This window comes from Coregonus clupeaformis, unplaced genomic scaffold (genome assembly GCF_020615455.1).
Source record: "Coregonus clupeaformis isolate EN_2021a unplaced genomic scaffold, ASM2061545v1 scaf0001, whole genome shotgun sequence".
In the NCBI taxonomy this organism is placed as follows: domain Eukaryota; kingdom Metazoa; phylum Chordata; class Actinopteri; order Salmoniformes; family Salmonidae; genus Coregonus; species Coregonus clupeaformis.
The window spans coordinates 3,246,733-3,262,500 of NW_025533456.1; the positions used below are offsets into that span (position 1 = coordinate 3,246,733).

Genomic DNA, 15,768 nt, shown 5'->3' on the forward strand with positions numbered 1-15,768 from the left:
GAGCAGACAGAGAGGGAGCAGACAGAGAGGGAGCAGACAGAGAGGGAGCAGACAGAGAGGGAGCAGACAGAGAGGGAGCAGACAGAGAGGGAGCAGACAGAGAGAGAGCAGACAGAGAGAGAGCAGACAGAGAGGGAGCAGACAGAGAGGGAGCAGACAGAGTGAGAGCAGACAGAGAGGGAGCAGACAGAGAGGGAGCAGACAGAGAGAGATTGTCTTGATCCAAAACAGGAACAAAATACGTTTTTACAGATAACTAAACCAACAAAATTAAAAGTTACCTTCTACACTGTCATTTGACATGGATATGGTAATACCACTGACCTATATGGGGTGATAATGAACAAGACAATAATGAATGTGAAATGTGAAATCAATTAGCCTTAATATTGCAATAACACTTTGTTTAGCACTGTGGGTGACTCGGGAGGCTACTCTCTCAGTTAATAAAACCAACACTACTGGGGCCCAGCAACATTTACACTCAACACCAACCCCCCTCGATAGCTTCAGTTCACCCTCTCTCCAGAATACATCACATTTCTACCCTCTGAGTTTGTTTCCTCTTAACGTTTCTTCCTTCCAGTGAGTTGTTCCTTGCCACTATCCTACAAAACTACTGTACGCACTGGAGCCTGATATGCAAGGGAACTGAGCCAGCCTGTCTTCCTCGTTTTCTGGGTCCCTTACCGCCGTAACACACGGCCCCTCAGCACTGGCCAAGTGCAGAACACAAAGTGTGTCAAGACTCAAACGGTTGGTATCCTGGCTGTGGTAGCTGACGGGCAGTGAAGTGCCAACTCTCTCTCTCTCTCTCTCTCTCTCTCTCTCTCTCTCTCTCTCTCTCTCTCTCTCTCTCTCTCTCGCTCTCTCTCGTTGCCTCGCTCTTCCTTTTTCCTGTCATTGACTCTCTCGCTCTGTGAAAATTGTTGCTGTCAGCGGTTAACTGGAGGTTATGTGCTGTTGCTTCCCAGGCGACGTTGACAGAACATTATAGGAACGTTAGGTGGGAGTTGACAGGCCTGCTGGTCTATAATGGAACAGTAACGTTAGGCTGACAAGACAGACCTGCAGGTAAGTCTCCAGTCTCATTCTTTACTCCCTCTCCTTTCCTTTCCTCTCCCTTTCCCACTTGTTTCATCTTGTCCTCTTTTCTCCTCTCCCCTTCTCTTTTCTCCTCTCCTCTCCTATCGTGTCCTTCCACGTATCAACCTGTTCTACTTCCTGTTCTATTCCAGTCTTGTGTCTTCTCATGTCAACTCTATTGTTCCAGCATGGGTTTGCCTGTCCACTTATGCCTTACATAGAAATACACATCTTCACTGTACAGAGTGACTAACTCACTATGAGACTCACAATGGAGGAAGTGTAGTACAGGGTGTCTTCTTCCAGTGTTTAGTTAGTAATTAGAGGGAAAATACCCAGACAACAAAGACGAGTATGTTCTGTAGTGTTTCAAAAGACTGAGAATAGACTTGTGAGATGTGTGGGAATGGGAGATATGATGTGTGGGAATGGGAGATACAGTGGGGGAAAAAAGTATTTAGTCAGCCACCAATTGTGCAAGTTCTCCCACTTAAAAAGATGAGAGAGGCCTGTAATTTTCATCATAGGTACACGTCAACTATGACAGACAAAATGAGGAAAAAAAATCCAGAAAATCACAATTGAAGGATTTTTTATGAATTTATTTGCAAATTATGGTGGAAAATAAGTATTTGGTCAATAACAAAAGTTTCTCAATACTTTGTTATATACCCTTTGTTGGCAATGACACAGGTCAAACGTTTTCTGTAAGTCTTCACAAGGTTTTCACACACTGTTGCTGGTATTTTGGCCCATTCCTCCATGCAGATCTCCTCTAGAGCAGTGATGTTTTGGGGCTGTCGCTGGGCAACACAGACTTTCAACTCCCTCCAAAGATTTTCTATGGGGTTGAGATCTGGAGACTGGCTAGGCCACTCCAGGACCTTGAAATGCTTCTTACGAAGCCACTCCTTCGTTGCCCGGGCGGTGTGTTTGGGATCATTGTCATGCTGAAAGACCCAGCCACGTTTCATCTTCAATGCCCTTGCTGATGGAAGGAGGTTTTCACTCAAAATCTCACGATACATGGCCCCATTCATTCTTTCCTTTACACGGATCAGTCGTCCTGGTCCCTTTGCAGAAAAACAGCACCAAAGCATGATGTTTCCACCCCCATGCTTCACAGTAGGTATGGTGTTCTTTGGATGCAACTCAGCATTCTTTGTCCTCCAAACACGACGAGTTGAGTTTTTACCAAAAAGTTATATTTTGGTTTCATCTGACCATATGACATTCTCCCAATCCTCTTCTGGATCATCCAAATGCACTCTAGCAAACTTCTGCTTAAGCCAGACATGTACTGGCTTAAGCAGGGGGACACGTCTGGCACTGCAGGATTTGAGTCCCTGGCGGCGCAGTGTGTTACTGATGGTAGGCTTTGTTACTTTGGTCCCAGCTCTCTGCAGGTCATTCACTAGGTCCCCCCGTGTGGTTCTGGGATTTTTGCTCACCGTTCTTGTGATCATTTTGACCCCACGGGGTGAGATCTTGCGTGGAGCCCCAGATCGAGGGAGATTATCAGTGGTCTTGTATGTCTTCCATTTCCTAATAATTGCTCCCACAGTTGATTTCTTCAAACCAAGCTGCTTACCTATTGCAGATTCAGTCTTCCCAGCCTGGTGCAGGTCTACAATTTTGTTTCTGGTGTCGTTTGACAGCTCTTTGGTCTTGGCCATAGTGGAGTTTGGAGTGTGACTGTTTGAGGTTGTGGACAGGTGTCTTTTATACTGATAACAAGTTCAAACAGGTGCCATTAATACAGGTAACGAGTGGAGGACAGAGGAGCCTCTTAAAGAAGAAGTTACAGGTCTGTGAGAGCCAGAAATCTTGCTTGTTTGTAGGTGACCAAATACTTATTTTCCACCATAATTTGCAAATAAATTCATTACAAATCCTACAATGTGATTTTCTGGAAAAAAATTCTCTATTTGTCTGTCATAGTTGACGTGTACCTATGATGAAAATTACAGGCCTCTCTCATCTTTTTAAGTGGGAGAACTTGCACAATTGGTGGCTGACTAAATACTTTTTTTCCCCACTGTATGATGTGTGCGTGTGTGTGCCTGCCTGCCTGTGTGTGTGTGTGTGTGTGTGTGTGTGTGCATGGGGTGTGTGCCTGCGCACGTGTGTGTGTACTACGATGAGAGGAGCTGCTGTTACAGGAGCCAAGACATGTGTACTGCAGGAGCACACAACATCAGAGAGAGAGAGAGAGGGGAGGAGAGAGATAGAGGGAGGGAGGGAGGGCGGGAGTGAGGGAGGGCGGGAGTAAGGGAGGGAGGGGGAGAAGGAGAGGAGGAGGGAGGGAGGGAGGGAGGGAGGGAGGGAGGAGGAGGGGGAGGGAGGGAGGGGGGGGGAGAAGGAGAGGAGGAGAGAGGGAGGGGGAGAGAGAGGGAGCAGAGAGAGAGAGGGAGGGGGAGAAGGAGAAGGGAGGGAGGGAGGGAGCAGAGAGAGAGAGGAAGCAGAGAGAGAGGGGTAAAGAGAGTGAAAGAGGGAGAGAAAACAGAGCAGAGAGAGAGGCAGTACAGTAAAGAGTGTTGAGTTAGAGAGAGCAGAAGATGAGAGGTTGTGAGAAAACTCAGAGAGGCAAAGAGAGGGAGAAAGGAGGAGTGGAAGTTAAGAGGACAAGGAAAGAAGAGTACAATAAACAGAAAGGAGAAGATAAAATAAAGTACACAAAAAAAGAAAGATGGAACAAACTAGAGGTAAGAAAATAAACAGAGGGAGAGTTGAGTGCATGAAAAAAATCAGCTTCCCTATTGTTGTCTTAAATCATGACCTACACACACTACACATCTACCTCTACATCTTCCTCCACCATTAACCCATTTTACTAAGAGTGCACTCTGGTTGTCAGGATTTCTTTCATCTTCTCTTTACTTTGTGCCTCTCTGTTATCTTGAAGAGCAGGCTAATTAACAGACTAACTCATCAGGACTACCCATTAGGGTTTGGATCATAATATATCAAAAGTTATATACAGTACATTAATTAAGATATAACTATTGTTCACCAAGGCCTGATCAACATACAGAACATTGCGCCTGGATTCACAGACTCATTATACGTGAAGTAATAGGTATAACATCATATAATAATAATAATTATTATTATTATTATTATTTGATGGGTGCTTATACACTACATGACCAAAAGTATGTGAACATCTCATTCCAAAATCATGGGCATTAATATGGAGTTGGTCCCCCCTTTGCTTCTATAACAGCCTCCACTCTTCTTGGAAGGCTTTCCACTAGATGTTGGAACATTGCTGCGGGGACTTGCAAAAGATTATTAGTGAAGTCGGGCACTGATGTTGGGCGATTAGGCCTGGCTCGCAATCGGCGTTCCAATTAATCCCAAAGGTGTTCGATGGGGTTGAGGTCAGGGCTCTGTGCAGGCCAGTCAGGTTCTTCCACACCGATCTCGACAAACCATTTCTGTATGGATCTCGCTTTGTGCAAGGGGGCATTGTCATGCTGAAACAGGAAAGGGCCTTCCCTAAACTGATGCCACAAAGTTGGAAGCACAGAATCGTCTAGAATGTCATTGTATACTTTAGCGTTAAGATTTCCCTTCACTGGAACTAAGGGGCCTAGCCCGAACGATGAAAAACAGCCTCAGACCATTATTCATCCTCCACCAAACTTTACAGTTGGAACTATGCATTCAGGCAGGTAGTGTTCTCCTGGCATCCGCCAAACCCAGATTCGTCCGCCGGACTGCCAGATGGTGAAGCGTGATTCATCACTCCAGAGAACGCGTTTCCACTGCTCCAGAGTCCAATGGCGGCGAGCTTTACACCACTCCAGCCGACGCTTGTCATTGCGCATGGTGATTTTAGGCTCGTGTGCGGCTGCTTGGCCATGGAAACCCATTTCATGAAGCTCCCGACGAACAGTTCTTGTGCTGACATTGCTTCCAGAGGCAGTTTGGAACTCTGTAGTGAGTGTTGCAACCGAGGAGAGACAATTTTGACATGCTACGCGCTTCAGCACTCGGCGGTCCCGTTCTGTGAGCTTGTGTGGCCTACCACTTCATGGCTGAGCTGTTGTTGCTCCTAGACGTTTCCACTTCACAATAACAGCACTTATAGTTGACTGGATTAGCTCTAGCAGGGCAGAAATTTGACGAACTGACTTGTTGGAAAGGTGGCATCTTATGTCACGTTGAAAGTCACTGAGTTCTTCAGTAAGGCCATTCTGCCAATGTTTGTCTATGGAGATTACATGGTTGTGTGCTCAATTTTATACACCTGTCAGCAACGAGTGTGGCTGAAATAGCTGAATCCACTCATTTGAAGTGGTGTCCACATACTTTTGTATATCTGTATATCTGTCGTAGCCGGCCGTCGTAGCCGGCCGCGACCGGGAGACCCATGGGGCGGCGCACAATTGGCCCAGCGTCGTCCAGGGTAGGGGAGGGAATGGCCGGCAGGGATGTAGCTCAGTTGGTAGAGCATGGCGTTTGCATCGCCAAGGTTGTGGGTTCGATTCCCACGGGGGGCCAGTATGAAAAATACAAAAAATATTATGTATGCACTCACTAACTAAGTCGCTCTGGATAAGAGCGTCTGCTAAATGACTAAAATGTAAATGTAAATGTATATAGTGTATTTGTCCAATTTCACATGTACAAATGACGGATGTGACGCATTAATGCTTTCTATTTTTCTCAAATAGTCATCCTGTATAGTCTGGCTTTAGGTTAGGTATCATGTTTTTATTGTCCTGGTTAAGTACTTTGCATGTAAGGTCGAGGACACCGCTTTCCATGGAAATGTTCTGAGTCTTTCTGTTGTACTGTGCTGCATGTAAATATAGTTGTTTTCACATGGTTTTATTGCAGAGAAACTGCACTGATTCTATACATTTTTCAAAACATTTCATCAAATTTGGAAGGTTTCTTGGTAAAATATTGAAAATGTTAGATGTCTTTTTTCTAGGTTTACCAACATGTCATTGGAACAACTACACTGAACAAAAATATAAAGGCAACATGTAAAGTGTTGGTCCCCTGTTTCATGAGCTGAAATAAAAGATCCCAGAAATGTTCCATATGCACAAAAACATCCGTGTTAGTGAGCATTTTTCCTTTGCCAAGATAATCCATCCACCTGACAGGTGTGGCATATCAAGAAGCTGATTAAACAGCATGATCATTACACAGGTGCACCTTGTGCTGGGGACAATAAAAGGCCACTCTAAAATGTGCAGTTTTGTCACACAACACAATGCCACAGATGTCTCAAGTTTTGAGGGAGCATGCAATTGGCATGCTGACTGCAGGAATGTCCACCAGAGCTGTTGCCAGATAATTTCATGTTAATTTCTCTAACATAAGCCGCCTCCAACATTGTTTTAGAGAATTTGACAGTACGTTCAACCGGCCTCACAACCGCAGACCACGTTTAACCATGCCAGCCCAGGACCTCCACATCCGGCTTCTTCACCTGCGGGATCGTCTGAGACCAGCCACCTGGACAGCTGATGATACTGTGGGTTTGCACAACCAAAGAAATTATGCACTAACTGTCAGAAACCATCTCAGGGAAGCTCATCTGTGTGCTTGTCGTCCTCACCAGGGTCCTGACCTGACGGCGTCGGCGTTGTAACCGACTTCAGTGGGCAAATGCTCACCTTCGATGGCCACTGGCAACTGGAGAAGTGTGCTCTTCACGGATTAATCCCAGTTTCAACTGTACGGGCAGATGGCAGACAGCATGCATGGGGTCATGTGGGCGAGTGGTTTGCTGATGTCAACGTTGTGAACAGAGTGCCCCATGGTGGCAGTGGGGTTATGGTATGGGCAGGCATAAGCTACGGACATCAAACACAATTGCATTTTATCAATGGCAATTTCATGCACAGAGATACCATGATGAGATCCTGAGGCCAATTGTTGTGCCATTCATCCGCCGCCATCACCTCATGTTTCAGCATGATAATGCACGGCACCATGCCGCAAGGATCTGGACACAATTCCTGGAATCTGAAAATGTCCCAGTTCTTCCATGGCCTGCATACTCACCAGACATGTCACCCATTGAGCATGTTTGGAATGCTCTGGGTTGACGTGTCCGACAGTGTGTTCCAGTTCCCAACAATATCCAGCAACTTCGCACTGCCATTGAAGAGGAGTGGGACAACATTCCACAGGCCACAATCAACAGCCTGATCAACTCTATGCGAAGGAGATGTGTCGTGCAGCATGAGGCAAATGATGGTCACACCAGATACTGACTGGTTTTCTGATCCACACCCCTACCTTTTTTTTAAAGGAATCTGTGACCAACAGATGCATATCTGTATTCCAAGTCATGTGAAATCCATAGATTAGGGCCTAATGAATTTATCTATCATAAAACAGTGATATGCATAGAGGTGAAGTAAATGTGAGTGTAAGGTGTGTGTGTGAGTGTATGTGTGTGTGTGTGTGTGTGTGTGTGTGTGTGTGTGTGTGTGTGTGTGTGTGTGTGTGTGTGTGTGTGTGTGTGTGTGTGTAAGGTGTTGTGGTCAGGTTCTAGTGGCTCAGGTGGGCCTCAGTCCTTTCTGATAAAATTTGACAGAGGGGTGTGAGAGAGCGGGATGGAGTGACACACATCACACACACACACACACACACACTCCTATCCTCAGAGATCAATCAATCATTTTATATGGGCTCAGTACAGAACATTGCTACAGCCAAATAACCTCCTTCATTTACAACACCTGAACCTAGGAGAGAGCATTATGAAGTGCTAGTCACGACTTGCAGTTGTCCTTGACCACGTTTCTTCTTTGCTTTGGCTTGAATATGATTTCTTGAATGACTACTGAATGCTTTCTGTTCACTCATTAAAATTAGAAACGGTTTCTCATCCAAAGCATTGAAAGTGTTCAATAAAATGGCTGTGTTATACAGAGGAAATGAATTGGACCATTGTAGCACTAGGGGTCCACTCAGGTGATATATATCGTGATGGGATTCACTGTCAGGCCAAAGCAACAACAGCCAAATAGCACAGTGACAATGCCTCTAGTCGTGACAGGAAGTCAGAGGCAGATCAACAGGAAGTAGATGTTACAGTAATACTTGGGCTATGTCCCAATTATCTCTCCTCCGTCCCAAAGTGTACACTTGTTCACTTCCCTTTACTGATTTGAAAGGAATAACTGGTATAAGAAATATGGTGGAAACTCCCACTAGCCCATGCCTTAACAATCCAATGCTTTAAGATTTGTGGGAAGTAGTGAACATGTGAACACTTCAGGAGGAAGGAGATATTATTGGGACAGACCCAGTGCCTTATTCAGGAGGTCACAACGTCGAACAACATTTACATAGAAATGTATTCTCTCTCGATGTATTGCGTTTATGTCCTCTGTCTGACATGATTCTCTAGCAAAATAAGGTATAATTTCAGCTCTTAACATTACATTTACATTTTAGTCATTTAGCAGACGCTCTTATCCAGAGCGACTTACAGTTAGTGAGTGCATACATTTTTTTTCATACTGGTCCCCCGTGGGAAATGAACCCAAAACTCTGGCGTTGCAAACGCCATGCTCTACCAACTGAACTACACGGGACACTTATATCTGCAACTTTGTAAACAGAAGTTACACCCTCCTGAATACGCTCCAGGAGTTAGTATTAAGTAGTTACTGTATTTAGGAGTTAGGAGTCAGGTTATTGAAAGGTGACATGGGGTGGAGGTCTAGTAAACAGAGGTATTAATTAGTATTTGACATTTGGACAATGTTATGAGGTTAGGGACAGGTATTCTGTTTTCAGAAACATGATGGTAGGCCTTTCTAGTAGCCATATCACAACCCGTGTCAATGTGTTTGAGCAAAGAGAAACTCCATATTCTCTTTACCCCAACTCTGCACATCTTTCACTTCAAAAAGACCCAATAAATATCAAAAGAACACCCAAGAGAAAAATATGAACTTTCGTACACTCAAAAAAGAGCTGAAACATTAGAAAAGGATATGCATCATATCGACAACAGCCATTTTTATTGGTCAAGAAATGACTCCAAGAGGTAAGATGGGGGCAGCTAACACAAAGGAAGAGACCTTCCTTCTGATAAACAGGAGAATAATGTCTTTCTTTAATTTTTTCTCTCTATTTCTCTCTTTTTATTTCTTTCTCTCTCTCTCCATTTCGCCCTCTCTTTCTCTATCTGGCTCAGGTAATAATGCTCCCCTAACCTTGACTTTTGAAGCTAGGTACATCTTTCCCACCATGAGTCATATCTCAATAGCTATTCAGCTGCATAACATTAACATTAACTTTAATTAATGTTGTGGGAGGCACAACAATGGTGATAGAAAATTGTTCTATGGAGGCCATATTCCAGGTCGTCATCTCCCTGTCTAGTCAGTCAGTGAGTCAGTTAATGTGTCTGAGAGGTTTTTCTATACAAAATTAACTCTATAGAGACAACATAATGTTGATTTCATTACTATTATATTAGCCAACGACTAATCTCGCCCACCAGCCGGCTCTTTCTCGCTGTATGCAATAGCAATTGAACCTGGGGACGAGGTTAGCCAAGGATTGTCATCATCAAACTGCTATTTGGTATTTTTTGTATTTTATTAGGATCCCCATTAGCTGTTGCAAAAGCAGCAGCTACTCTTCCTGGGGTCCACACAAAACATGAAACATGATATAATACAGAACATGAATAGACAAGAACAGCTCAAGGACAGAACTACATAAAAAAAATTTAAAGGCACACGTAGCCTACATATCAATCCATACACACAAACTATCTAGGTCAAATAGGGGAGCGGCGTTGTGCCGTGAGGTGTTGCTTTATCTGTTTTTTTAAACCAGGTTTGCTGTTTATTTGAGCAATATAAGATGGAACGGAGTTCCATTCAATAATGGCTCTATATAATACTGTACACTTTCTTGAATTTGTTCTGGATTTGAGGACTGTGAAAAGACCCCCGGTGGCATGTCTGATGGGGTAAGTGTGTGTGTCAGAGCTGTGTGTCAGTTGACTATGCAAATAATTTGGGATTTTCAACACATTAATGTTTCTTATAAAAAGAAGAAGTGGTGCAGTCAGTCTCTCCTCAACTCTTAGCCAAGAGAGACTGGCATGCATAGTATTCATATCAGCCCTCTGATTACAATGAAGAGCAAGACGTGCCGCTCTGTTTTGGGCCAGCTGCAACTTAACTAGGTCTTTCTTTGCAGCACTGGACCACACGACTGGACAATAATCAAGATTAGACAAAACTAGAGCCTGCAGAACTTGCTTTCTGGAGTGTGGTGTCAAAAAAGCAGAGCATCTCTTTATTATGGACAGACCTCTCCACATCTTTACAACAATTGAATCTATATGTTTTGACCATGATAGTTTACAATCTAAGGTAACGCCAAGTAATTTAGTCTCCTCAACTTGTTCAACAGCCACACCATTCATTACCAGATTCAGCTGAGGTCTAGAACTTAGGGAATGATTTGTACCAAATATAGAGATGTTCAGGACCAGTTTAATAGTGGCCACCCATTCCAAAACAGACTGCAACTCTTTGTTAAGGGTTTCGGTGACTTCATTAGCTGTGGTTGCTGATGCGTATATGGTTGAATCATCAGCATACATGGACACACATGCTTTGTTTAATGCCAGTGGCAGGTCATTGGTAAAAATAGAAAAGAGTAGAGGGCCTAGAGAGCTGCCCTGTGGTACACCACACTTTACATGTTTGACATTAGAGAAGCTTCCATTAAAGAAAGCTCTTTGAGTTCTATTAGATAGATAGCTCTGAATCCACGATATGGCAGAGGTTGAAAAGCCATAACACATATGTTTTTTCAACAACAGGTTATGGTCAATAATATCAAAGGCTGCACTGAAATCTAATAGTACAGCTCCCACAATCTTCTTATTATCCATTTCTTTCAACCAATCATCAGTCATTTGTGTCAGTGCAGTACATGTTGAGTGCCCTTCCTTATAAGCATGTTGAAAGGCTGTTGTTAATTTGTTTACAGAGAAATAGCATTGTATTTGGTCAAACACAATTTTTTCAACAGTTTGCTAAGAGCTGGCAGCAAGCTTATAGGTCTAATGTTAGAACCAGTAAAGGCCGCTTTATCATTCTTGGGTAGCGAAATTACTTTGGCTTCCCTCCAGGCCTGAGGACAAAGACTTTCCTCTAGGCTCAGATTAAAGATATTTCTCAGTGAATAAGCTGTTGGTTCTATGTATTCAAAATGAATATAATGATACTCAATCAACACAGACACAAACACCAACACATTGTATATATTTCAATATATATATATATCGTACACCTATAGCTGTTTACTTCTTTCTCTCTATATATCCCCCAAAAATACTTTTAAAAACAAGAAAAAAGGAAAAACATGCAACGAAAAATACCTTCATCTCTCGGTCTGTTCATTGTAGACTCATCATGTTTTTTTGTGAGCGGACCTAGGGTGCAAGAAAAAAGGGGGGGAAAAAGAGAAAAGAGAAAATTCAAAAAAGATTACTGGCAAAAAACGCAAAGAAAAAATCAAAAGAAGAAAAGAAGAAAGAGCAAAAAAGACAAATCAGCAAGAGAGAGAGAGGTCAGCAAGATTCTTTTCTTTCTGTTTTCTTTTTAAAAAGAGGATCAAAACTCAACAAAAAACAGACACAGACTCATTATTAGAAAAGACAACAACCGCTTTTGTCAAGATAAAAGAACGACCCCCAATCTGAAGACTCAGATAAATAGTTGTCATTGGTTGTTTACTGGTGGTTTATCGGTTGTGCTGCCCTTCCTGAACCCATGTTTTGTTACTTGTGTTAAAGTTGTGTTTCTGGCTTCAGGGAACCATAGTAAAAATCTATGAAAGGAGGACTAGAGAATGAGGGTCTGTGGTTAGAAAAACAACACCTACCCTTACTCCCCCCTTCCCCCCTCACAACCCAAAAAAGGAACGTTGGGCAGAGAGGGGTACCAAAGGGGAGGAGTGGGCCTCGTCGAAACCAAAACAAAACGCTGACTTCATCCAAAACCGACAACAACAACCCCCTGTTGAGTACCATGAGAAGCGTGCTAAATTTTTTCACACAAACACTGACACACTCCTTCCTGATACATATATTTTTCACAGGAGGCATGTAAACTGTAGCATTATGTACTACAGTTCCCACAATGCTTTGTACAACATAAACAAGATAAATACATGAGATTAGAATGAATTTTTTAAAAACACACACAACAAAATGATATCTTTATTAGTCAGCCATCTTTATTGAGAGAGACACAGTGGAAGAAACCTGTAACGGTGAGAGATCATGTTAAGCATGCATTAGAAAACAGGGAAAAGGGACACAGGTGTGCAGTGTGTGTGTGTGTGTGTGTGTGTGTGTGTGTGTCGGGCTTAACGAGAAACCTCAATGCCATTCCCCCCAGTGAATAAGTAATTACACATATAGCGCACAACAAGCTATAGAAATTAGAAATGACATGTAGGTTGATGCTAGTTAGCAGAGCGTGTGCTGTGTGGTGGGTAAAAGGTGCATCTAATTCGATCTGCATCTGCCCACCAGCTATTCTTGGCAAACAGAGGAGAGGGATGGAGAGGGAGAGGAGAGAGAGAGAGAGAGAGAGAGAGAGAGAGAGAGAGAGAGAGAGAGAGAGAGAGAGAGAGAGAGAGAGAGAGAGAGAGAGGAGAGAGAGAGAGAGAGAGAGAGAGAGAGAGAGAGAGAGAGAGAGAGAGAGAGAGAGAGAGAGAGAGAGAGAGAGAGAGAGAGAGAGAGAGAGAGAGAGAGAGAGAGAGAGAGAGAGAGAGAGAGAGAGAGAGAGAGGAAGAGAAGAGAGAGAGAGAGAGAGAGAGAGAGAGAGAGAGAACAGAGTGATGCTGCTCGTCTCTCCTCTCCCTTCCCTTCCCTTCCCTTCCCTTCCCTTCCCTTCCCTCCCCTCTCATCATCAGTGGAAGTTTGTTGTTGAGGAACTAATCTTGTGATATGCAAAGCAGCAATCAGGGAAGCAGCCAATCAAGAAAGAGGCCTGGGCTAACAGGAAGCACCATCTGCTGTTGGGATTACAGCTAGCTGGGAGGGAAACAATGGGCAGGACTCCATCACTGTTCCCCTGCCAATCACAGCCCTGCCCTGCTCTGATAGGCCGAAAACCAGGAAGTCTGTCTGTGTTATTTGTGGACAAATTAAGTTCTGTAACTGCAGTAACGTCTATGTAGATAGACAACTATAAGAGTGTGTGATTGTGTCACTAACTGGATTTAAAGAAGGTCACCTGAATTAAATAAAAATCAACTGAACCCAAGGTAACATTTTTAGAGATGTAAAACCTTGGGTAAAACCTAAAGAATTGCAACCCTCACTATGCTGGTTGGATACAGCTGTGCAAATCGTAACAGAAAATGCAGCAAGTCAACCTGTCTGACATATCCTGTATGTGGGCTACATCATTCAACATAATGATATGTTTATTTATGAACTGTGAAAAGATAGAAGGATTGATGCACAATAGATGGAAATAACCCCTAATAACAAAGTCAGTGAATGCCTTTTCCTGGTCCACTGTATCTAGACACCTTTCAAGTCACAGACAGGATTTAAGAGGCATTATTAGTGTTTACCACAGCATTTTAGGGCAGAAAATGCAGAAGAAAAGCTTTGCCAGAAGTGATTTTTGGAAAGCGCTAAAACAAGTCTGAACTGGAACAATAACAGGGTTTGTTTTGTAGGGTCGAGTGTTAGAATGTTATTAGAAACACTTTTGACATCCATCACGATACTGTAATTGACAATTGCTATATGTTACTGTACATTTAGTGAGGAAGAATGAGCCTCTGTTTCATTACAACTCCTCTTCTCTATGCACTCCCACTCCCTTTCTCTTATACCTGATTTTCCCCTTTCCTTTGCTCTGGCCTGCCTAGAGCGCCATATGGGTAGGGTTTGCAATTTTCTGACCATTCTATTGGTTCCATAATGCCAGGCAAGCTCAATCAAACACATATAAAGTATTTGAAATGATATGGAATAGTATTTGAACCCAGGGCTGGTGCAGAGCAGCTCACTGACTGTGAACCAGGTTACATAACGTTTTATTTCAGCTCTACTTCCACCTCTAACCACACACACACACAGGCACAAACACACACACAACAACACACTACCAAGCACACAGCACAGCAGGCTCCCCCCTAGCTATAACTACAGCACGGATACTCACACCAGCCACACCACCCAGTGTGTGTGTGTGCGAACCTGTGTGTGTATGGGTGTGAATCTGTATGCATTTTTGTGTCTGTGTGAACCTGTGTGTATATCAGAGTGAATCTGTGTAAGAACAGTGTGTGCACGTGTATCTATTAACATGTGTCTGTGCAGACAGACAGAGTAAGTATAGTCTGGATGGTGAGCATCTAGTTCTGTCCAGCAGACAGCAGTGTGATTGTACAGGTTGATTTATGAGTCACTGAGAGTTTCACTGACAGGCTTCAAGTGTACAATGATGGACGTTGGGTTGAGAGGAGTACAGGGGAGTGGTTCTAGTCTCACAGTGTTTTATTTATGATGACTCACGCATGACACGTCTTTCTCCAACCCTATCTCCCCCTTCTTCACCCCTCCTCCCCCCTGTGGAAGCATGAGTCAGCCACCCACCCATTCCGTGGGGCATGCCTTGTCAGCAGATGGCAACACTGTGTGTGTGTGTACCATGACTATCTCTGACACTATCTATTTATAGTATATTTAGATATACTACGTGTGACAAATCACATGTATGATTCAATGGTTTACTATATATGGTTCTCTAGTAGGGACAGAAGGCATTCAATCTGGCCTTAACTAAACTCTCTATCTAGAAAATCTGTTTAGGTTATTGAATAACATGGATAGATCACACATCTCTATTTGTTGTCCAGTGTTACTTAGTGGTCTAGCATGAGATAAAACTCTGGGTAAGAGTTATTCTTTCCACCATACACCCCTCCAGCCTCTCTCTCTCTCTCTCTCTCTCTCTCTCTCTCTCTCTCTCTCTAAGAAACAGAATAGTGTGGAGTTATAAGGTGAAAGAAAAGGAGAGAATGGGGAGTGTTTCATATGAAGAGAACCAGTGAGGTGAAAAATGAGTGTTTTTTGGAGTAGAAACTAATGGAGGAAGAGAGGATGAGAGAGGTGTTTGAACACAGTGAAAGAGAGAGAGAGAGAGAGAGAGAGAGAGAGAGAGAGAGAGAGAGAGAGAGAGAGAGAGAGAGAGAGAGAGAGAGAGAGTTAAACAGAGAGAGACTGCAGGGGGGGCGAGTTAGACAGAGCGAGACTGCAGAGAGTCCAGTCTGTGTGTGTATCCTGTCTGTGTGTGTGTCCAGTCTGTGTGTGTGTCCAGTATGTGTGTGTGTCCAGTCTGTGTGTGTATCCAGTCTGTCTGTGTGAGTCAATAAAATGACCAATCATAAGTTAGACAGAGAGAGACTGCAGAGAGGGCGAGTTAGACAGAGAGAGACTGCAGAGAGGGCAGGACAGCAGAGAGTTAGACAGAAAGACAGCAGAGAGGGTAGGACAGCAGAGAGTTAGACAGAAAGACTGCAGAGAGGGTAGGACAGCAGAGAGTTAGACAGAGAGAGACTGCAGAGAGGGTAGGACAGCAGAGAGTTAGACAGAGAGAGACTGCAGAGAGGGTAGGACAGCAGAGAGTTAGACAGAGA

General features: G+C 43.6%; 1 protein-coding gene across 2 annotated transcripts in view; it reads right to left on the reverse strand.

Annotated features, from left to right (window-relative positions):
* Positions 1-15,768, reverse strand: part of LOC121554549 (neuroligin-2-like) — a 247,169-nt gene that overhangs the window by 108,977 nt on the left and 122,424 nt on the right. For both annotated transcript variants that reach the window (XM_045212247.1, XM_045212246.1), the window contains exon 3: positions 11,480-11,533. In XM_045212247.1, the coding sequence (XP_045068182.1) occupies positions 11,480-11,533 (54 nt within the window). The remainder of the gene's footprint in view (positions 1-11,479; positions 11,534-15,768) is intronic.